The sequence below is a fragment of the Athene noctua genome, chromosome 20 (genome assembly GCF_965140245.1).
Source record: "Athene noctua chromosome 20, bAthNoc1.hap1.1, whole genome shotgun sequence".
Classification (NCBI taxonomy): Eukaryota; Metazoa; Chordata; class Aves; order Strigiformes; family Strigidae; genus Athene; species Athene noctua.
This window is the reverse complement of record NC_134056.1, coordinates 5,576,598-5,599,744: the sequence shown is the minus strand read 5'-3', so window position 1 is coordinate 5,599,744 and position 23,147 is coordinate 5,576,598. Positions and strand designations below refer to the sequence as shown.

At 45.0% G+C, this 23,147-nt stretch overlaps 1 protein-coding gene across 8 annotated transcripts in view; it reads left to right on the top strand.

Moving 5' to 3' along the window:
- The window catches only part of PRRC2B (proline rich coiled-coil 2B), a 51,847-nt gene extending 28,970 nt beyond the window's left edge, over positions 1-22,877 (top strand). For 4 of the 8 annotated variants that reach the window (XM_074924042.1, XM_074924038.1, XM_074924041.1 and 1 more), the window contains exons 16-32: positions 196-2,259; positions 4,285-4,484; positions 5,297-5,442; positions 6,651-6,792; positions 7,388-7,470; positions 8,180-8,371; positions 8,511-8,705; positions 9,139-9,225; positions 10,160-10,264; positions 10,842-11,034; positions 12,294-12,391; positions 13,055-13,182; positions 14,277-14,517; positions 15,958-16,134; positions 16,816-16,907; positions 17,478-17,598; positions 18,009-22,877. In XM_074924042.1, coding sequence (XP_074780143.1) covers positions 196-2,259; positions 4,285-4,484; positions 5,297-5,442; positions 6,651-6,792; positions 7,388-7,470; positions 8,180-8,371; positions 8,511-8,705; positions 9,139-9,225; positions 10,160-10,264; positions 10,842-11,034; positions 12,294-12,391; positions 13,055-13,182; positions 14,277-14,517; positions 15,958-16,134; positions 16,816-16,907; positions 17,478-17,598; positions 18,009-18,149 — 4,405 coding nt within the window. In that variant the 3' untranslated portion in view covers positions 18,150-22,877. The remainder of the gene's footprint in view (positions 1-195; positions 2,260-4,284; positions 4,485-5,296; positions 5,443-6,650; positions 6,793-7,387; positions 7,471-8,179; positions 8,372-8,510; positions 8,706-9,138; positions 9,226-10,159; positions 10,265-10,841; positions 11,035-12,293; positions 12,392-13,054; positions 13,183-14,276; positions 14,518-15,957; positions 16,135-16,815; positions 16,908-17,477; positions 17,599-18,008) is intronic. The other 4 variants (XM_074924046.1, XM_074924045.1, XM_074924043.1 and 1 more) reach the window with 4 other exon arrangements.
- Positions 22,878-23,147: the final 270 nt, after the last annotated feature.

Sequence of the window (23,147 nt, the reverse complement as noted above, 5' to 3'; positions counted from 1 at the left end):
TTGACCAACCAGGCAGTAGTGCCTGGGGCCACAGCAGATCTGCTCAGCATTCAGGTATCTATGGGCTCATGATTTAAAACAAACACCAATTTATTTATTTGTTTCTGCCTCTTGTGCCCAGCCTGGGCCCTTGGAGATGTGATGTGCTCTGCATTAGCGAACTTCCTTTTTGTTGTTTGTTTGTTTGCTTCTCAGAAATGACAGCTACTCTGCTTCTTCTGGAAGGCCGGAGAGTCTGAGCACCCAGCGTGATCTCTTTGAGGAGAGAGGGGAGGAGTACTTGAATGCTTTTGACAAGAAGGCCCAAGCAGACTTCGACAGCTGCCTGTCTTCTCAGAGGATAGGCCAAGATCTCTTGTTCCAGCATCAGGAGACCGTGCAGGAAACCAGTCCTGCTAGCAACCGCCATGCAAACTTGAGGTGTTCGCCCCTAGAGCCTGATTTTATCCAAGCGGAGAAGAAGCCTGAATACAACGGCTGGGATATCAGCCACCACCAGAAACCTGCAGAGACTGCAGCGGAAGTTGCTGAAGAAGTGCCCAGGGATGAGCAGTCATTCAGCGCTGACCCATGGAAGAAAGATGGAGCTAATAGCAAACAGCCCACTGAAGAGACAACAGAGTGGGTTCCCGAGAGCCGCAACACCAGTTGTCAGCACCAGGAGCAAATGGGGAGGACGCGGAGATCAGGCCCCATTAAAAAACCAGTCCTGAAAGCCCTCAAGGTGGAAGAGAAGGAGAAGGAGATGGAGAAGGTTAAACTGGAGGGAGAGGACACTTCGCGCCCACTGAAGGAGAAGGCGGCTGTTCAGAAAGTAGAAAATGAGTCAGATGATTCTGCAGCCTTACTGAACTCCACGCGTTACCTGCTGGATGACAAAGGTTCTTCCCAAGCCAGCCTTGCCCGAGAGGCTGAGAAATCCCAAGAGGAAGAAGAGGAGGAAGAGGAGGAAGAGAAACCAGAAAGAACCTGGGAGAACAAACTATCCAGAGAGTCCGGTGATCTCCCTCCCACAAAAAGAAACAACTGGATCTTCATTGATGAGGAGCAAGCCTTTGGTGGGAGAGGTCAAGGGCGTGGGCGAGGGAGAGGCTTCAGAGAGTTCACTTTCAGAGGCCGAGGCACTGTTGTGGGCAGCCGGGGAGTCTATAACAACCAGCGGAGCAGCCGAGGGCGAGGGCTTCGGGAGTTCAACCAGCCAGAGGACTTCCCCAGAGGCAAGCCAAGGCGCCGGATTGCAAGTGAAACGCACAGCGAAGGGTCAGAATATGAGGAACTCCCCAAGCGTCGCCGGCAGAGAGGCTCAGAAAACAGCAATGAAGGCTCTGTGCTGGACAGGGAGGACAGTGATTTGAAAAAGGGAGACTTCAAAGAGTCTTGGAGGTCCAACAAAATCTATTCGGATGATCACAGTAGTCTGGATCCTAAGATGAGGGCTCCGAGAGCTTTTGGGAGATCACTGCCACCAAGACTGAGCAACTCTGGCTATGGGCGAAGGGGTTTCATGGGTAAAGAGCCCACCCAGTGGCAAGGCAGGAGTGGGGGAGCGGGGTGGCAGGAGTACAGCCACACCTCTCAGTCAGACACTTTTGGAAGCAGGCAGCAGTCTGACAGGGACTACATTCAGGATTCTTACAAACACATGGATTCCTTCTCCAGCCGAGTTTTTGACGAGAGTCATCTGGATGACAAAAGGCACTTTTTCCAGGAGGATTACTCAGCAGATCAGGAGAACATAGAGAACAGGCCATTCAGGAGGCGACGCCCCCCCCGCCAAGACAAGCCCCCACGATTCAGGCGCCTCAGGCAAGAGAGGGAATCAGTCAGCCAGTGGAACTCCGAAGAGGGAGGCCCCAACCTGCTGCCCAGCCAGTGGCCTGGGAGACCCAAGCTGACCACTGCAGAGAAGAGCAGCATCTCGGGCAGACGGTCTCCTGAGCTGTCCTACCAGAACTCATCGGACCACGCCAACGAGGAGTGGGAGACAGCATCTGAGAGCAGTGACTTCAGTGAGCGTCGGGAGAGGCGAGATGGAGTTTCAGAGAGCGAAGGCCAGCTGGAAGGTGGTCTTGGCAGCGGGAGCTTGGGAGAGAAGAGAGAGCTAGCGAAGAGGAGCTTCTCAAGCCAAAGGCCCCTTGTCGACAGGCAGAGCCGCAAGGCTGAGCCAGCAGGGTTTGCAGAGCAGTCTGTCAGGACTGGTGTAGGAGCAGCTTCCAGATATGAGAGCCAGCAGAACGGGACACTGATAAAAAGCAAAAGGTAAAGTTGTATTGATATGCAGGTATCTGTCATCTGATATGTGGATATTGGAGGAGTGGACGAGGGCTGGGCTGGTGGTGAGGAGCTGGTTGCTTTGTGTCTTTTAATCTAGTGCAGGTGACTTCCAGCACCGTTTATCCCACTGTGTGACATCCAAGGGTTTCATCATTGTCTGATTTACAACTGATTGATGCCTTTGCTTCCATGCTGGGAATCCAGGTTTACGGAAGTTGCTGAGACACTTGCAGACATGACATGCGCTGCTCTGCCTTACCTTAGTTTTGGGCCAAGACAGCTCTCCCATCTCTGGACTGCCTCTTGCTAGAGACAGGGAAGATGGTAAAGGAAATCCTGGTCCTTAACTCCAAACCTGTTGTGTCCTTCCTGCCCTGTCATGGGTCCCCAGTGGTGTGTAGCAGAGCACAGAAGTGAGGGTTGGGCTTTCCTGGATAAGCTGCTATGAGCTGTGCAGATTGAGCACCTGGATTCCCGGTAGCGTGGTTGTGGCATGAGTGCAGTGTGTGACATTGCCAGTCCTAGCTTTGTGTGAACAAATATTTTCTTAGACCTTAGTGGTGACCAGTGATGAATGGCAAACAGTGCTGTGTGTTCCTAGCCTGGTGGGAGGAGTTTCTCCTGAGAGTATTTTAAGACAACTCCAATGCTAGGGATTAAGTATTTCTTTGCAAGTGTCTTGTGAAAAATCTGATGATTTACAGGATGCTGGGTGAGTTGGGCCTTGGTCCTGGGCCAATTTGACAGTTCCCTTGTTACCCTTTAACAGGAGCAGGAGAAAAAAAAATCTTGCGCACCTGCATAGTATTGGGTTTAAAGCACTGATAAATAGACAGCTGCTTCTTGTTTTCTTCCTCTTGTGACCCGTCTCCCTCAACTCCTGGATGTAGTAACTAATAGTAATTTATATGGCAATAAGGGAGAGAAGAGCTCATGTCTGGAAAGATGAATGCAGGTAGAAAGGGAAGGTAAGGGAAGGGAGGAAGCTTTTATTTTTTTCCTTTAACCATGCCTCTTTTGTGAGTTGAATGCTTGGGAATGATATGTGGTGGTGGTCAAATGGGAAAAATTCTGGGAGAAATAAAATAGGAAAATTATTTCTTTTCCTGAATGTCATGAGCCTCTCTCCAGGGCCTCTCCCCACCTCCCTTCCCCTCACCTGATGTTGGCCAAGTAATGTGTGTTAGCTGCAAAGAGGAAGGAGGGGAGCTGTTAGAGCAGTGTCCTAGGAGGGGAGGAGACACCCCACAGAAGCACAGAGCCCTCCTTGTAGGAACAGATTAGGGTATGAGCTTTGTTGCGGGGGCAGCCTGTTGGCTGACTCATGAGTACAAGTATTGCTCTGTTTCCATCCCGCTTCCCCAGCAACATCCTTGTAATGGGCTGTGTGCTCACAATTTAATGTCTGCTTCAGTGAGCAAAGGCTAGGGAAGGATGAGGTGAGATTAGAAAACTGGTAAAGAAAATACAGTCCTGTGTGAGCTGACGCAGACAGGATGCAGGAACAGCCACAAAGCCACGATGAAATGCAAAGACCAAATTGATTCTTGTTACCTTGCAACCCGGGGGATTTCTGCAGCAACACCCAGGCGGAGGCACAGGCATTGCAGAGTTGGGTCCTTGCCAGCCAGAAAGAGGAGGAGAAAGAAAAGATCTCAAAACTGTTGCTTTTGCCTGTGTATATCGGGGATTTTCGTGGGTGTACTTTTCCACTGTGCTTTGATCTTTCTCACAGCAGAGCAGGAATCTCAAGGATGTTTGATAAAGTGCCTCTGAGTCTCTCACAGGCCTGTGTTGTCTAAATGCGGACATTCTACTTGTCAAGCACACATAGCTAAGCAACAATTAGTGCGATATCTGTGTTTTTCAGCACCACAGCTGCAAGTCACTTGAGCGTGTTTACAGTCCTCCTTGTGAATCTTACATTGTATTCCCACAAGCCCATAGGTTTTCTTCTTGCTACTTCTACACATCTTCTAGTGATAAATCTAATTCCTTTCTTTCCTGTAGGTCTCCAGAAGAAGGAGGGGGCCTTGGCAACACCAGTGGTGGGAGCAGCCACTCCATTTACAGCTTGGATAGGGCCTCTCATGCGAACTCAGAGAGTGCTGAAGGGCCAGGTAAAAAGCCAGAGAAGGAGCCCAAATCCACCGTGCAAAGAACAAGTGAGAAGGGAGAGGCCTTGTCACAGTTTGAATTGAGTTATGGAAGTGAGTGTCTTAATTCATTTATTTCTTTAATAGGGTAACACATTGTGGCTGACTTCAAGCCAGACTGATCCAATCCAGTGTAATTTTAAATATCAGGTTAGATTTTATCCATTTATTTACAGAAACAAGAAAATGTTAGGGTATCTAAAAAGGGAAAACATGGAAGACAAAGATGGTTTGAAATTTTAAATCTAGACTTTCAGACAGATCTGACAGTCTCAAATTAGAAATTATGGTTTCGGGGAGAATAGTTCCATATCTCTTATCTAAGATGTTAGATTTCAAGGCCAGAATACCTTACTTAGTGTGAAGGAAGTTGAAAGAGCATCCAGAGTAGGGAATTTGAGCCTGAGCTCATGGCAGAGAGGCAAGAAATTAGTATCTCGGAAACTCATGGCATTAGACCATGACTCGGGATTTTTGCTGTTTGTAAAACTGTTTTTCATCCAGAGGTGATGGGTGGGTTTTCAAAAGTACCTGTGCCTGCTTTGTTCTTTCTAATATTTGGAAAGGTGTGGGGTTTGTTTCAGCTGATACTACACCTAACGTTGCCCGAGTTACCACATGGGTCATGTTCCTAAGCTCTCATCTTGAGGCAGAGGAGAGCAAAGTCCTGTAGGATAAAGTGACTGTTAAATGTCAACATACTGCCGTGGCTTAGTTCTCAAAGCTTAGCTGCAGTGCTGCTGGCTGAACTTGTGTGCCTGTAGCATGGATCTTATTTGGAATGCACTCTTCAAATTACTACAATTACAAAGCTTTATATACATACACACATGTGCTATTTTTTTCCCCATATTTTCTTTTTTCAGGTACCATCATTGATAATCGTGTGTCGAACACAGCAGAAGAGAATGAAGTCAGTTCTATGGCAGGTGAAGGCTTCATTGAGGTTCTCACTAAAAAACAGCGTCGTTTGTTGGAAGAGGAGCGAAGGAAGAAGGAACAGGCTGCTCAAGTGAGGATTGGGAAGCAGAAAAAGCTTAACCTGATACATTGTTTGGACTGCAGTCAGAGGAACAGGGTCCCAAAAAGTGTTCGGATGAGCAGAAAAACATGCAGTTGGCCAAAGTAGTACAGATCCTGTATTAAGCCCCAGAAACATATTTTGGCTCTGGATAGGGGCCGTTGGTCTGAAAAGGATGATGAGACTTCTGACTGTTCTTGTTTTCTAGCACAATTGCTAATTTTGAACTAAGGAACGTTTTCTAAAGGGATCCTCATCAAAGCAACTTGGCTGTAGTTGGTGGGATGTTAGGCAGCAGTGAGCAGTGGAGGACCTCTGCAATCCTGCTGTATCAGCAGTGTGTTACTGCTAGAGGGAGGTGTCATGTTTGTGTCTGGACACCTGAGCAGAACAGACTGGGAGAAGCTCTGACCATTTAATGTTCATAATAGGATAAAGGAGTTGATTTACAATAAAAGGTTTAAGACTGCAGTGCGGTTAGCTTAGTTAAGTAATGTTTAGGAGGGGGGCATTAGTCTACATGTACTGGCAGACTGCAGATTCTAGGGGGTTAAGAGAATATTTTGACATGAAAGGAGACAGTGAAATCTGGAAGACTAAATGCAAATGGAAAGCATCATTGGGAAATGCTTCCTGACAAGGAGGGCTTGCAGTAGGTTCAGAGAGTCTCACAAGCGAAGTTATAAAAGCCTGGTTGCCTGACATCTTTAAAATTAAGCTGAAGACAACGTGTGAATGTGCAGTGCGAAAGGTCTTGCAGTTGCAGAGATGTGCTTCTTTTTCTATTCAGATCTTGGCTCTGAAAGAGGCATCTCTATGCTGTGAGATTATTAATTGATCTTGTTTAGCTGGAGTAAACGAGAGGACATAAGCAGAGCAAGTCTGTTGTAGTGTTAATTCTGATTTGCTTTGTATCCTATCCCCCCAACTCCCCAAAAGAAAAAAATCTCATGCTGCTGAAGGCAACTTTTTTTACTGCCTTGTTAGACTGGGGGAACCTCAGCTACAGGGTCCGTCCAGTAAAAAACCCAAACCATAGAGTGGGAATGGAGTCAGAACTACTTTGTATGGTTCTATTACATGAGTTGGGGGCTTTTCACATTGCAGCATTTAGAAACCCAAGGTTTGAACTAGCCAGAAGCAGACTGTGTTAGCCCAGTGCAGTGACAGATCTTACAGCCTGTGTTTTTTTCTCTCAGGCACCAGCTAAGGCCCGAGTCCTTCAGTCTCGCATTCCTCCTCGATTTGCTAAGAAGCAGAACAGCTTGTGCTTGGAGCAAAGTGATGTAACGGTTTCTGGAAACAGCCTGGGCACAGAGATCTGGGAGAGCAACAGCCCGGGTAAGTTTGGGTCGGTCTGTTCTGGAGTGTTTCACACAGCTGTGAAATCCTCTGGTGTGTGCAGAAAGGACAGGGTGTCCATGCTTAGGAGCAGACAGTCTTCTCTCGTTTGTGCTGGAAGTGGGAGGGGAGCTAGCAGATACTTGGAGTAGCATCTACTCAAAGCTGTACTGTTCAGCCATCCTCCTCCTGTTGTTGACCATGTCAGTCTCCTAATCTTCTTAGGTGGTCTTGTAACATCAGGATCCTACATGCCATTTTCTAGCCCGTTGGGCTGGATCTACTTCAGCCATTTTCTTTGCCTTCCTCTGTTTTTTCATCCTCTGGCCCAAAATAGTTAGTACCTCTCGTTTCTATCTCTCTTTCTCCTGTTGTTTTTGTGTTCCCTAAGAAATCTATTCCCTGTTCTCTACCCTCGCGCTCCATACACTGTCTTCTCTGTGCTCTGTCGTGTCTCAGCTGAATGGGCAGCTCTAGCTTTCGGAGGTGGTGAAATACCCTATCTCATGTCTAGAAGTGGCGTAACATGCAGTGTACAAGGTGATCTCACAGTTGTGTTTCAAGCAGCTGAACCCTGCCCTCCATTCTTTTCCAGCTCTTTCTGTTCAGTCTCCTGGCAGTGATTCCTGGAGCAAGCCTGTAAATACCTTTAATGGTACTGAATCTAGCACCACTGAGGTAAGTGGCACCTAATGTGCCATTCAGGTATTGTGTCTAAAATATTAACGTAGGTGGCTTATGCTTCTCATTGCTCCATCTGTGCTTAGCGACTCTTAGCTCTGCTTGGGCGATTTAAAACTGTCTCTTTGCAGTTCTCATTTGAGCTTGATGCTGCTCAAATCTTGACCTAGAGGGCCAAGCGCCGCTTGGTGTTACACGTGGGTATAAATCTGGAGTAACTATCTGGTAGAGCTATTCCAGGGTTATGCTCCTAACTGGACGCAGAGTGTGGTCGAGGATGGTGGAATCCTGTAGGTGTTTGTGTGTCTCAGGCTGTGAGCAGTGTGTAGCTGTAGCCTTAATGCAGGGAGGGCAGAGGAGGCTCCTGACTGCTTTACCTCGGAGACCAGAGTTCAAATCTGGTTTGGGTCATAAGTGAAATGAGTTTGGCAATCCCAGCCTAGTTGCTATGTGGGACACTTTTTTTTTCCTTCTTCTAAAGCCATGGTCCAGTTGGTACATTGGTTAACCTGTCTCAGGGTTGTGTAGAGCTGAATTAGCAGCCAAGGGATGCTGCAGGTCAGGCCCAACTCCTTTGCAGTTAACCAAGAATGTGATTTGAAAAGGGGACATGGTCTTGCTGTTTTCTGGGATTTTTTTTTTTTTTCCCTCCTTTGTGGAGCTGGGTCGGTGTCCGGGGCTTTAACACATTTCGTGCTTTGCATAGCAGGGTTTTAAAGGCAGCCAGGGGGATAGTGGCATTGACTTGAGCGCGGAGTCTCGGGAATCCTCCGCTACCTCCTCTCAGCGCAGTTCTCCATATGGCACCCTCAAACCAGAGGAGATGAATGGGGCTGGCCTGGTGGACCCAAAGCCTGACTGCCAGAAGGAGCAAGTGCAGAAGCAATCTGATAAAAAGGTAATCTGGATTTGCAGCCAAGCCAGAGCACATAGTGAGAGATCCTGTGAAGTGGTTGTGTTGTTCTTGATAGCATTTTTAAGGCTTGAGGTTGGGTTATTCAGTCTTTGTGTCTCAGCCTCTCTGCTTTCCTGTTAAGGATTCAGATCAAGGCTCAGGACAGAACAAGGAACACAAGCCTGGACCAATCGGCAACGAACGCTCCCTGAAAAACAGAAAGGGTTCGGAGGGAACGGAACGGCTGGAAGGGAATATTCCCCCTGTTAATGGGGTGGAAATTCACGTGGATTCTGTACTTCCTGTGCCACCCATTGAATTTGGAGTAAATCCTAAAGTGAGGATTGAATTTAATTTTATCTTCTTGGTGATTTGAGCTTGTTGAGATATGAAAGGTGGTTTGAGGCAGAAGGATTATTTAGAGGAAGCTTCCAGCTGTAGATTTGCCTTAGATTTCATTACTGACACAAACCAGGTACTCAAGATGTCTTAGCGAACACATAATTATCCTCTTGGAAATATTCTTCCAAGGACCAGCTGGGGTGGTAAGAAGCGAGGGACAAAATTATGGCCATCTAAGCCTCTTGAGTGCCTCTGGGGGTTGCCTGCTACTGAGTGCTGAGAAGTCTTTTTGTTCTCTTCCAGCAAGGCTTACTGGAGGACAGTCAGTAGCTTCTAGTGTCATGATTCAGGCTAAAGTCATTAACCATGAGAAGCAGACGAGTAGCCCTTGGACCTGGATTTGAATTTTGTGTGTTTTGCTTTTTCAGGACTCTGATTTCAGCTTGCCGCCTGGTTCTGCCTCTGGCACTGCAGCTAACCCTGTCACCAAATTGCAGGATGCCTTGGCCAGTAATGTAAGTATTTCTTTTTTCTTTTGGCATTGATTCATTGAAGATACTCCTTAGTTAAACCTCAGATGCCTCCAAGGAGAGCAAGCATATTTCTTTGCAGTTGACTTTACACTTAACGCTTAGGCAGCGCACGTAACTTAAATCCATAATGGAAATCTATGCCCTCAAGGTACCTTGATAAAATGAGCATCACTAGCAACTCCATTATCATTGTGCCTGTGTAAAGCAAGAGGTATTGCAGATCTCTGAGATCACCAGTCTCATCCCTCGAGACACAAGAGTGCTGGTAATGGACATAATGCAGATAGTGACATTTTTAGGCCCAGACTGCCAGCTTCTTCAGAAGGTCTCATCTGCCAGAGTGAGGCAGAGAAGTGTGACTTGTTAGGCCCTTTTGGAGGTTTCCCAGCTTATTCCAGCCACCTGGGTATTTCATTATTACATGTGAAAGAGTGAGCACACTGAAAGCCTAGCTTGTAGCTCAGCTGTGGACAACAATGTGAGAAACTCACAAACCTTCTTTTGAAATGTCTTCAAGTTTGTAGGCTCCTTGATTTTGGAGGTTTGCCTTAAAGGGTGTTTCTTCTCAGAAGTGCTCTTCCAGAGACACGTTTTGTCTGAAATGTAGGTAGATTCAAGATATCAGACAGGAGAGGGAACTCTTCTGCAAACTGAAGTTACTGGATCAAATTGATGGTTAAGTGGAAGCTGTTGTAACTTGGCATAGAGGTTGTCATTGCACATATCTGAAGCTTCATTTATTCCAGCTGCAGAATGGATCACGGTTGAATGTGGTACTTACTCCCACAGTACTACTGATTGAACCCTTTGAGATATAGTTACCAGAGCTGCCAGCTGAGGCTCTGTCAGCCGTCGTAGCTCCTGACGTTCTCACAAGAGTTTCTAAAATATTAACCATTTACAAATCTCCCCTCAGGCAGGGTTAACGCAGTCCATTCCCATTCTGCGAAGAGATCATCACCTCCAGCGGTGCATTGGCCTGAACCCAATGTCCTTCCCCACTGCAGACCTTACTCTTAAGGTAAGCAAGCTGGCATGTGTACTTATCCTAGGAGTGCATACCAGGTCTCCATGGCCAGAGTAGTGAGGATGGAGAGTTCTTTCCCAGAGCATTTTGTTAGATCTTGCTAAATCTTTAAAAGTTGTGCATATATGCTGTTCAGCATGGGTGGAAAGGGCATGTGTTTCAACAGTCCTGGATGCTGAAGTCTTCACCAGTTGTAGAACAAGTGCAACAGAGCTTTTCTACTAGTAGGTGGGTAGTCTCTGGGTCAGGGATCTTAGGTGTCTGATGGTTTAAAGAAGAAAAAAAAAACCCAACATACAAACAACCATAAAAAACCCCAAAATAAACCAAAACAAAACCCACTACTCCAAACCCAAAAATCTCAGCAAATATAAAGGGGGATTGAGTGTTTGTGAAGGATGCTTGGCCATTGGAAATTGGTGTGAAATCCCTTGAACTGAGACCTGCTAGCTTTTCACTATGTCTAGACTAGATGGAATTTGAACTAATAAGTCATAGGTGAGCAACACTAAGCTTCAGTATTGTCCTCCCCATTTGAACTGTCTGCAGTTATTGTCCTTCATTTCTATAGATGGAGTCTGCTCGTAAAGCTTGGGAAAACTCTCCTAGTTTACCAGAACAGAACTCACCAGGAGGCGCAGGTTCAGGCATCCAGCCTCCTTCCAGTGTTGGAGCTTCCAATGGTGTCAGCTACAGCTCTTTTGGTGGAGTTTCTATGCCTCCTATGCCTGTGGCGTCCGTAGCACCTTCTGCATCTATTCCAGGTACACTGCAAACTGCAGCAGCAGTATTTACATTGTCTGGTTGGTATCTTAGCAATCATCCTGTGGTTCTGGTAGATGAGAGCTTGGTGAGAAGAGCTTCCATTCAAAGTAGCTGGCTGGCTGCTATTTAATAGATTCTTAATAATTCAGTCAAGACAGAAAGAGGGACCATCTCCCCATTTTGAAGAACATTACTTGAGTGTGACTGGTATAAACTTAGCACAAGGATGACTTCTTCTGTGTAGTGGCAAGTCTCTATGCTGTCTTAATAGCTCCTACTTAGCCTTTGCTGTGTGCTTAGTAGAATAGAAGGGAGGAAACCTACAGCTGAGAGACTCCCAACAGTCCTAATAACCATTCCTCTGCTCGTTTTGCTATTTTAAATCATAGGTTCTGAGCACCTTCTGCTCTTTGTACATAATAACTACTTGCTTACAGTTTGCAGAACTCTGGGAGGTGGGAAGGTGTTGCTGTCCTTGAGTTAGAGGAAAATTTTAAGCTTAGTCATGTTAGACTGTGTATAATTAAGGAGAGCATCTGGAAGAAGGAAGTGTACTCAGATTCTCCAACTCCTGGGTCCCAAAGGACCTCTGATACATGCACTTTCCTTCTCATTCCTCAATTCAGCAATGGAGTGGAATATATTGGACAGAAGGGATAGCGAGTGGACCACTGTGGTTACTAGATTCCACTTGGAAAACAGATTGTTCCAAGCCAGGTGATTTCCTTCCCCACCCACCCTGATTTTGTGTGTAACTGCACAGAACCACAGGAGTGGCACATCACTTTCTAATTGGTGCCACCACTGGGGTGAATATGGCTTTTAGATCTCATGTATGAAGGTCTCAAACACCACGTTTGTTCTTTCTGTCCCTCCTGCCTGGCTGTAAAGATGAGGTGATTGCAGGGCAGGATTCTGGCATTTAGGAACAGTTTAGAGTGCAGTTCACCAGTTCCTGAATTGTTAGTGTCTCTGACTTTTTTGTGGAGGTGGGAACCCTGGGTTTATTTATATTTAGCCTCTTACAGAAAGATAAAATTAATTTTCAGCAAGCCTGCTACTCTAAGTGGGCTGCTGGCTTGGATATGTGGACTTAGGAGTTTCACAGGCTCATCTGAATGGGTACTACATTTGTGTTGACTTGCTGAGCTGGTTGCCAAGAGGGAGAGAATAGTCTTGACCTGCAGCTCTCCGCACTGTACTCTGCCTGTATCTCCCCTGTACCTTGAATTTACAGCCTGCCTTCTCTGATGTTTAGGGAACCATATTCCACCCCTGTATCTGGATGGCCACGTGTTTGCAAGTCAGCCCCGCCTGGTCCCTCAGACGATACCTCAGCAGCAAAGCTACCAACAGGTAAGGGAGAAATACTGCTAGCTGGTGCTTTCTCAGGGAGTCTGCAGGGTGGCATTTAAGAAACAAGGAGTCATTTATCTCTCTAATAGCCCAAAAAAAGCTTAAATGTGGCTCCCTTTAGGTTCCTTGGATGCTGCTTCCCAATGAGTGTGAGAGGTTAGTGAAAGGAGGGAATTGAGGGTATTTTCCCCATTTGTACCAGTGTCTTTGGACTGGATTTAACTGAAGCAGATTCTGAGGCATCTGTGTGACATAAAGTGACTTTCAGTAAATTCCATAGCTAGTCAGTACTAAAGAGCAGTTTCATTAGCCTTAGGAAATAGGGTCTTGATAGGGTTGGGGGAGAGCCCCTTCAAGGTAAGAGTGCAGGCAAGCGAGGGCTGGGATTGTCAGTGCCTGTTCTGTGTGTGAAGCACCTTGATCCCCTCACGTGTCCATCAAATGCCTCTTGCAGGCATTAGTCTTCCCTCTTGGGTCCCTGTGCAGTATCTTCCCCTGCAAGTGTGCTGCTGTTCTGTGGAACGATGCCGAGGCTGGAGAAAGGTGCAGCGTAGGGAATTGTCGTGGCAGATTGACTTACAGAGGAAACTGATGGATTTTTAACAGCCTGGGAGAGTTCCTGGCTCCTCTTGTACTTGTCAGTCATCTTAATTTCTTCTGCAGGCTGCTGCTGCTCAACAGATTCCCATTTCCCTCCACACATCCTTACAGGCCCAAGCTCAGCTGGGGCTGAGGGGTGGTCTGCCTGTTTCCCAGTCCCAGGAGATGTACAGCTCCATACAGCCCTTCAGGTAACTGCTTCCAGTTTTTCATTTCCTTGTGGCTTGATCTTACATGTTCCTGATGTCTGTATACATTGATCAGATACTCCACACTCCTCTTCTCTTCCCCCTTTGTTGATGTGCTGTTTCCTTCCCCTAGTAACACCGCCAGGGTGGAGAAGAGGGATATCGGGGCACATAAGGCTCTGTAGTGTGTTTCTTTGCAGGACAATGGCAAAGACTATTTTTGGAAAGCTATCCAGTTGTACTGCTGACCCTCTCAAAGCGGGAGGCAAATCTTGGGAAAGATGCAGAAAGAGGAGGTTTGTGGGCTGGCAAGCAGACTTGCTTGTAAGAAACCCAGAACTTACAGCGTACTGGTTTACTACTGGAGCAAAGACAAAAGAGACAGTTTGATCAGAGCTGAGTACCTGGATAGCGAAATTAAATAACTTTTTATTAGATACAAACTGACAAGAACAGAACAAGTGCCTGTACGTTGTTGGAGAAAAAATTGTAAGATTTCAAATTAGAAAAATGAATGCAAGTGTAACAGCAGCAGTACTTGGCTACAGGAACTGCTTCCTAGAATTGAAGGATTGACACATCCCCTTCAGAGTTGGACTGGTTGTGGGAATCATACTCTCTATCCCCTTTCCTGCATGAGATGAGGACGAATGATCACAATAGTCCTTCGGGGCCTCAAAAGCCTAGACACTGAGGTTTTAAAAAAGGTTTTTTTGCTGGAGCTGTTTGAATATTTAATTTCTGAGTCTTTTCTGCTTTGCTAAACTGCTGCAGATTTCTGGTAACCTGAACCCTCCCTTACTACTAATCCAGATCTTACTGTGTAGGATATTGAAACGTGAACTTGGGATTGGACACATCATTCTGTTGAATATTTCTGCAATGCATGGACATGGTTATAAGGGCTTAAAAGCGGAAGTAAAAAAGCCCTGTAACTAAAATGGAAAGTGGCATCACAGCTTATTTCTAAGCTGTCAGTTTAGTAGAGTCTGAGAACAGCTTGCTGATGGCAGGCCAGATACAGTTTGGCGGGTGGGGCTGTGTATTGTCTCCAAAGACTTTCTGTGTAATGATTTGAGCATATTTTTCTTCTCCAGGTCTCAGGTGTATATGCACCCCAGTCTGTCTCAGCCCAGCACCATGGTCCTGACAGGAGGCACTGCTCTGAAGCCTCCGTATTCCGCCTTCCCAGGCATGCAGCCCTTGGAGGTGGTGAAAACCCAGTCTGGGTCCCCCTATCAGCCCATGAATGGAAGCCAGACACTGGTTTATGAAGGCCAGATAAACCAGGCGGCTGGTATGGGAGCCTCCCAGATGATGGACTCTCAGCTTACACAGGTTGGGAGCAGGGCTTGTGAGCCACTTGTTTTTGAGACTGGGTTGAAACTAGTATTTGTGCTGAGTCATGTGTTTGTGTGAACTAAGATCTTCATAAAGAGGCAAAAGATTTCCCTGAGAGACTCTGTTCCGTGAACCACCGTTTCAAACATGCAGCACCTCATTTAATGAGGTTCTTGCTAATTACTTGTCCGTCCCTGCTGAGATGTCATGTTGTAACTCAGAAGTCCTTGCCCTCAGTACAGATATTTTATGCAGATCAAACCTTACAGTGCTTCATGCACAGGGGACCATGATGCAAAAATTGTCCTAAAAGTACTTCCGAGAGCCCAATCCCAGTCGTCTCCAGATTTAGCTCAGCTTCTAGGGTAACTAAGACCTTTTATTAAAATCTCATCTATCTTCTCAATTCATTTATTATCCAGGTCTTATTTACAACTTCTGCTGATCTGTTTGACAGCATCTTAACAAGAATTTTGTTGTGTGAAAACGTTTTTGTAAAGCATAGTTCAGATAAAGTCATGGAATCCAACTGTGAGCACAGCTGTATTTGTGGACACGTGTTCTGATTCTCTGGAGAAGTTTTATACTGTTCTTAAATTCGTCTTAATTTATATTGTGCAACATGTTAAGGTTTATTTTTTTGTTTAAAGAGGGATTTATATGTTGTGATTGACAAAGTTAATCCTGAAAGTAACTTAACTGAGGAAAATACAGAGACTACTGGCAAACTAAATATTTGAAGAAATGTTTTATCCATCATAAGCTAGTAAAGTGGTCTGTTTTGCCAGCTGTAGATTTTTCTTTCATTATTTATTACAAAGTGATGTCCTAGAACCTCCCAAATCCATCAGTTATGAGAACTGCCAGATGAATTAGAGGGAACAGGAGGCTCTTGAATCCTGAGCTGCATTTTTTAAAAATTACTCTTCATGATTACCATCATCAGTTTGAAGCTCACTGCAGAACACAGAGTGAGGTCACCATCACTTTCTCCAGAGGTCTGGTCCTCAAAATGTTTTGGCACAAAAGTGTAGTAGACTTTCTGATTTGCGTACCAAAGCTGCAAATAAAACGCTTGACACTGAGCTGTCTGCTGCCATCGTATCAAGAGAAAATACACCCATGCAGCAACCATGAGGAAGTCTGAAGAACTGGGTGAAGGTTCTAGGCAAGGAGGAAAGCCTTGTGTCTGAGCGCAGTTATGCTAAATTGATGGCATGCTAAAAGCCCAGCTGGTAGGGTGTTGGCAACACTACAAGAACATGCATTTCAGTGTGAAAGTCCCTCTGTTACATTCATTTGCATTTGTTCTGTGCCAGACTGCAGTGTTTGTGAGCTTCCTTTTAGCAATGCTGTGCTTTCAGGGTATTAGGAGACAGCGTGTCAAACACAAGACTGTTACCACCGTGAAGTTAACTACGTGTCCTTATCACACAGCTAACAATGCCCGTGCCTGGCTCCCAGCTTCCTCTGCCCCGCTATGGCTCTGGCCAGCAGCCCCTGATTCTACCACAGTCCATCCAGCTTCCTCAGGGGCAAAACCTGCCTGTAGGAGCTCCCCGAAGAATTCTCCCTCCTGGATCCCAGCCTTCTGTTCTTGCTACCAGCAGGGAGGTAAGGATTAACTCCTGCCTGCTCATCTTGGCATCCATTAACCCTTCCTGCATTGAAGTTTTGCTCCTTGATCTTGCTTGTTAAAGGGGAGACTGGCTTGTTTGGCATCCTTAAATATCAAAGCCAAGGATTGGTGTTAAAATGAAGGAGCCCTTTTCCCCTCATCTCCAAAGTGCAGGCTAGCATTTTTTCAGGTTTTGCTGTTGGTCATCATTCTGTTTCCAGGGAGCCACATCCTGCCTTGATCCAGTTTGGAGTCTCCAGTTTTATTACATGTTTACACAGGTTTCCCCAGAGTGCTTGAGGGGTGGTGAGCTCCAGACACAGTTGGAATACTGCCCAGATAATTCACACTCTTGTGAAGCTTGTCCATTTGAGTAGGTATATTAATGTCATGTCTGGTTTGATGGATTCATATCATAAGTTTGTCTGTTATAGGGGAGAGAGAGCACAGCAGTTAATTTCCAGGTTCTGTATTTGCTTGTGCTGCTGGCTTGTTGGTTTAATACAAGCAGATTATTTCACTTACAAGCCTCACTTTCTTCACCTGAAAAATGTTTCTTCTTTTAATGGGCACAATGGGTAGAAGGGCAAAGATTTGGCTTAAGTGTTTATATGAAGTAGTGAGTGATTTTTTTGAATGGAACGATGATGCTCTCTTTCACTCATTTTCCTCTTTAGTCCTCCCAGATGGAAATGAAAGGGTTTCATTTCTCTGATGGTAAACAGAATATGTCCTCTGGAGGGTCTGTACCATCACCACATACGTACAGGTAAAACGTTTACAGAACTCAGCCTCCATAGTCAGACTGGGGAGGAAGTAGTGTTCCCCATTTGCAATGACATGGTGCATGCATCATCCCCATACAGGATTCATTTGGGTGTAGAATGTACCTACTGTAGTCCAAATACTTGTATCAAAATGCATGATCAGGGCATTCATTTTTGGGTGGGCCAGTGTGTATCTGACTTGGCTCTTTGTGCTCGTGGGAAGTGTATAAAGTTACTTGTTTATGGAGTGTTAAAGACAAATTGGAATTGGTGTGTGCTTTTGTGTGTTCCTTGTTAAGGTAGAAAATTTGAGGATCAGTAAGTAAACATTTTGGTTTCCAGCACAGTCCTCTCAAGGTGAGAGGTGCTTGTGTGTAGACGTACCAAACCTTCAGGTCATTGAGCCTTTTGGGCCATGCAGTTATTTTATTTTTTCTCTAACCAATCCACACGTTATCTTTTGGTCTGGGGAGTTCACTGATACGCACCACACAGGCTCATGCCCTGTCTACTGCTGCTTTCTGCTGTCTTTTTTTCTTTCACACATGAATAAGGTTCTCATTCCATTGTAGAATTTACTCCATGAATATTGTCGACTCTTCGATTTCCAGGCCTAGCTCTGCCAGCCCAAGCGGGAAGCCGTCTGGACCAGCAGTTAGTATGGGCTCTGTGCAAGGACACTATGTACAACAGGTAGTGTACATCAGTACTTTGACCCAACTCTGCTGGTCATGCTTGTGCCTTGGACTTAAGTGGAGAGGCAGAAAGGCCTGTGTACTGCAACCGTGTGTGGGAGTTGTTACTGTGAGAGAGTGAGTGGGTGTTACACTGAGTCCAAGAGCGTGATTTGAAAGTCAGGAGAGTTTAGAGGGTTTCCTGTTTTACAGTGTCCATGTTGGTGCGTTTTTGTGGGTTATTTGCATTGCCAGACATGTGAGACACTTCAAGATCCTTATATGTGAGATGTTTTAGGATAGCAATAATAGAATACCTGATTTTTGGAGCAAATTTGATGTCTTGTATGAAGGATGGTCAGAGTTTGTTTTGTATATCTGCCTAGAGGTCTCTGTGTTAGCTAATGCTTTGGTTTTGCATGTCAAAAGGCAAAGCAGCGGGTGGATGAAAATAAAGCCAACCTGGGAGCAGTAAAGCTGCAAGAAACAGCCTCCACAAACCAGATGAAGCCAGTGCGCACAGGAGCGATCAAACCTCAGGCGGTCAAAGTGGAGGAAAGCAAGGCCTAGCAGCACCTCTGATGCCAGCTGGTCCTGCTGCCTGAGCAGCCCTGCAGCTTAGACTGGACCCCACTGGATCTCCTGAAAATCTCACCAGATCTACTCCCCACCTCATATTGACTGACTACAGTGACATCATCCAAGCCCCTCTCCCAATGAAGCAGTTTGAAACAGTGGATATGACATTGACCTGCTTGCTTTAAAACAAACCAACCATGTGACTTTTAAGTGGCTTGAGCCATTTTTTTTTTTCCCTCCATGCCCCATCCACAGGTAGCTGTGATTGCTCACTTGGCAAAGCCCATCCTTCTCCTTCCCTACTTCTGTCTCAGCAGAGTGGCAACTGGGGGAGAGGGGTTAGTTTGAGGTTTTTCATTTTAAAGGCAGCTGAGGTTTTTACAAAAAAAGCTATATCTTTGTTTATAGCGGAACTTTTATATGTTCTCTCATTTTTCCCCCCTTCTTTCTGCTTTCCTCATTCCCTCCAGTAAAGAATTCCTTTCAGCTAAAATTATGTTCTGACAAAACTCTGCTTAGTTATATATATGGTTCTGTGCTATGCTGAGAATCATGACTCTTCTAAATTGAATTTGTTTGGGTATATATTCCCCAGATGATTTAGCCTTTCGGATTATTTGATTTAAAAAAAAAAAAAAAAACAGGACAGTTATGGCATTCATTAATTTTTAAGTATTTTTGTTTTAAGCTAGAAGCAGTGCTTGCATTAGAAGTAAATGTGTACTAAAGGTATATAGTAGATCAGTGCATTAATCTTGAAACTTGCACCACTTTAATTGTAGCTTTGGGGTGCCTTGTGCACAACAAAATGTGGCATTTTTGTTTTAAGGAAAAAAAAAAAAAACACCACCAAATTTCTGTTGCAAGCTCATCTGGATCTAGCTGAGTTTTTTTGTGGGTTTGGGATTTTTAGTGACTTGCCAAACACACACCAAAATGTAAATCATAGATTTACAAAATGTAAGATCTATTTAGAAAAAAATTTCCTCACCGCATATGGGTCAGAAGAGTTGGCTAGAGCCAACGGGTCTGTATGGACTACTTTTTGTAGTTGTGATGCTCTCTCTTATGCTCCCTACCTTGGCCACTCTAATTCTTCGTGTCTCCTGAGACTTGTTTTTGTATTCTGTTCATCCCTTGTGGCTGCTTTCTGAAGCTTTGCCCTTCTCCCTTTTCCCTAAGTCTTGCTTTCTGTTCCTCTGACTCATGACCTTCTGTAAAATTTGCATAGAAAGACATCGGTAAGGGATCCCCTCTGCAATTTTAGCATACTTGGAACCTTCTTTTTTGTGTTGGAAGCACATGGTTACAGAGGCAGTTTGGAATCATCCTTTTACTCGCCTTCCCCAGATGAACAGCAAAGGGTTCTTTACTTTAGATGCCATTGCATATGATATGTATGCAGTGTCATCACCTCACAGTTCCTCACCAGTATTTGATGATCTATGAAAGGAAGGTCCCAGTGGGAAGGGGTTGGGTTTTACTTCTTTGGTTCTTTGGTTTTGGTTTATGTGCGTGCGTGTGTGTGCGTGTGTATTTTTAGGATGGACTTACAAGTTCCTGAAAGTGCTTGGAGTCCTTCAGCTGACAGTAGTCTTAAGTAAACTCACCTGCTTTCAGCTAACTTGGTTTGTGTTGTTTAGCTCTTTCAAAATGTAAAGTACGCTGGTCACTTTGAAGTGAGGGAAAGAAAACTTCATTTCTGCAGTAGACGATAGCTTGCTAACTGGCTATGCCGTCTGCCTCTGCTAGGTGGCAGCAAGTCATTTGTTGGTGGTTCCAAAGAAGATAATTTTGAACAAAGAATGTATTTGGGAAGGGATCTGAAAGGTGTTCTTGTTTCTTTTGTTTGCTTTTTTTCCCCCTTTCTAGGAAATATCCTTCATAACCTTCTAGGGATGCATTTGAAGTTTTAAGCTAGGTATAAATAAGAATTTTATACGGTAGCTTTAAAGAGCTTAGAAACCTAAACTAACTTAGACATAGTAATGTCCCCTCTCCACAGGTGTCCCCATTGACCGTGGCAGAGAACCCGAAGGGAAAGGGATAGGATGGTACTTTAAGAAAAATAAAAGCTCTTTTTTTGTCATGTTTTATGGATTTTTAACTTCAGAGCAGAGTGTGCCAGCATTATCTCTAGCGTCCTCCTTAAAGTACAGGGTTTGAGATTTAGCAACAAATATTTCCCCAGCCTTCAGACCTGCATCCTCATCTGCTCGTCCTGCTCCCAACATTTTCCAAAGATTACTCCACCAGTGAGTCATCCCACTCCCCGTTCTATTTTCTTCCTTGGAATATCATGAACAACAGAATTGTCTGGTTTTGTTTTTGTTTTTTTTTATTATCCTTCTGCCCAGCTGGCCCTAGCTAATATCAGCCCAGAATCTTAACTGTAATGGCTAAAGAGACTTATCCAAGCCCCCCTCTTCTCATCTCTTTCCTACCCTAGACACACTACTCTAAGCTTTACAAAGACACTAACCTCTTTCCTCCCACCTATATGACTTTAAAATGGTCAAATGTGTTGGAGAAACTGGGTTACTGCTAGATACAAGTTATTGCAGTCCCTCTGGTGTAAATGCCATCAGAACTACAGTACTTCCTGTTGAAAAAGGTCATCCTTCTTTCTCTTTTAACCCCTCCATTCCTTCCCCCAACAGAATAAAACACTAGAATTTATTTATACGTATTTGATGTTGTAGGTCTAGGTGAAAAAGTAATTGTTTCACTGCTCTATTTATATATTATGTCTGAATTATTCTGTGCAGGAAAGGCCAAGAAATGCATGTGAGCTTCATTCCATTCCTCACCTTTGCGTGACTGTCAGCTGCAGTTGGCAAGACTCTCTTTCACTTAATGGAGTTTTGTGTGATGGAAAGCAGTTTTAGAGCCCAAATTTCTACGGTGCAATATCCTTCTTCTCTGGCATATATTTTTGTTTGTTTGTTTAAAGCTAATACAAGGGTAGTGCAGTTTGTAGTGCTCTTGAATCAGAAAGAAAGCCTCTGATCCTCCAGATGCAGAAATGCCAGGGGTGCTGGTATGCTGATACAAATTCAGCCTGGGGAGAAGGAGAACGGAGATGTGTAGTCCGTGGATGTGGCTTATAGGGGGATACTTCTGCTTGCCGTCTCCACTGCTGAAGGGTTGGACCCTAATGATTTATTCCTTTGCGAGTTGCTTTTGCTTTGACTGGAAATCAGCTACCAAATTGCAGGCTCCTTCTGCTAGGAAAGGTGCAGTGTGCAGTGGGAGGGAGAGGTGGAATTCATATTTTCAGCAACAATGGGTGAAGCAGAAATATTCAGAGGCTGACTTTGCTGCTTTTTGTTCAGCTGAAGGTCTGAAGCACGTGTGTAATCAGTTCTTTTACACAGTGATTCATGGCCTAGCAGCTTCATTCAGTGCTGCTTTCATCTCCAGCCTGCTTTTAGCTCTTAAATAAAAAATTTAAAAAAATTAAAAAGAAATAAATTGAAGTTAGGGAAGAAAAAAAAGGAAGGGGAAAAAAAAAAGCGCTCCAGTATATTTTTAAATGACAAGTGGAAGCAGCACAGTCACCAGTGAAACAGGTATTATTGTTGATCTTCCATAATTCGCTCCTGGCTCTGCCGTGTGACAGTACAGTGGTCAGTAACTCTGAATGTGTTTGCAGCCCATTGAACTCCCATATGTGTTTGTGTTCATGCAGAGGCACTCCATTTAACAGTTTCCTTGCAAGAATGCTGCAAAGCTACAAGCTGCCCTGTGGTTCCTGTGTATTTATGGATATATATTAAAAATTGAGCCTAGCATTTTTGCTATGTCTCACCTTTTGGCAGGCTACTATATTCACTTCCAAGCAAACACCACTGCATGCCAAGATCTTGTTCAGTTGCATTTTGTTAACCTTCTGTTTCGCTTCTGGCTGGTTAAGTACAAGTTAATTCCTTGTAGAGCAGGTTATTTTTGACATTCAACAGCCCAGTTCCCTTGTAAGAAAGATGCATTTGTGAATCACAATTAATTTGCAACAGGCATCAGGATACTTAGTTGTGGCCCATTGACAGAAAAGGTGTATTTTGCTGAAGCAGTGGAACTGCTGGCTGAAAAGACAGCAGCAGTCCAACTACTTTTTTTGTTGTTGTTGTTGTTTATTTTAATGCAAAAACCACCAGATTTTCCTAGTGGCCATAGGAAAAGCCCCTTGGGTTTAATGGCTCATCCCAGCTCCTCAAGATGCCTGCAGCCACAACCTTGACCTTCCCGGGGAATCACAGCAGCAGCAGTGAGGCGCTCACCCTTTAGCATGTCTCGAGGCGTTGTCCTTAGCTGGAATCCTTCCTCTGGTTCTGTATAAATTGCATTTGTTGTTTCTCAAGGGGATATTGTACTCCTTAAAGCTTTTAACCTCATGACCTGTATAGTAAATTTTTTTTGGCCTTTCCTCTCTTTGTCTTTTCATGTAGACCAGATATTTGAAAGGGCAGACGATGGATAATTGTGTAACGTGCAACCTGTTTATATTTTTTGGAAACTTTTACTTGGACCGGAACTCGAATCACGGAATCACCAGGCCAGTTGCGGCATACTCTTTATTGCCCTTTTTCCTCGTTTCAGTACCTATTGTTTCTCCTTTCAAATATGTGATTGTATTAGCTCTTTCCATATGAAAGAATTCTCCTTATTTAAATAAAAAAAAAAAATTAAAAAAATAAAGCAGATTATGCTTTTCTCAAATTCCCAAGTCCCTTGTATGGTTCTTTTGGTAGAAGATTTTTTTTTTTTTTGAACGGAGGTGGCCACTGTGGCGCTGCGGCGGAGACACAGCTTTTGGGGCGCTCCTGCGCCCTCGGCGGCGGCAGCTGCCCGGCCGAGGGTGGCGGCGGGGGGTTATGTCCCGGCCCGGGGGCGCAGGCCGCTGGCGGGACGGGCCGCGGCCCGGCGGCCGCACGCGGGCGTTGCCGTAGCAACAGGAGCGGGCTCCGCCCTGGCCCCGCCCCTTGGCGC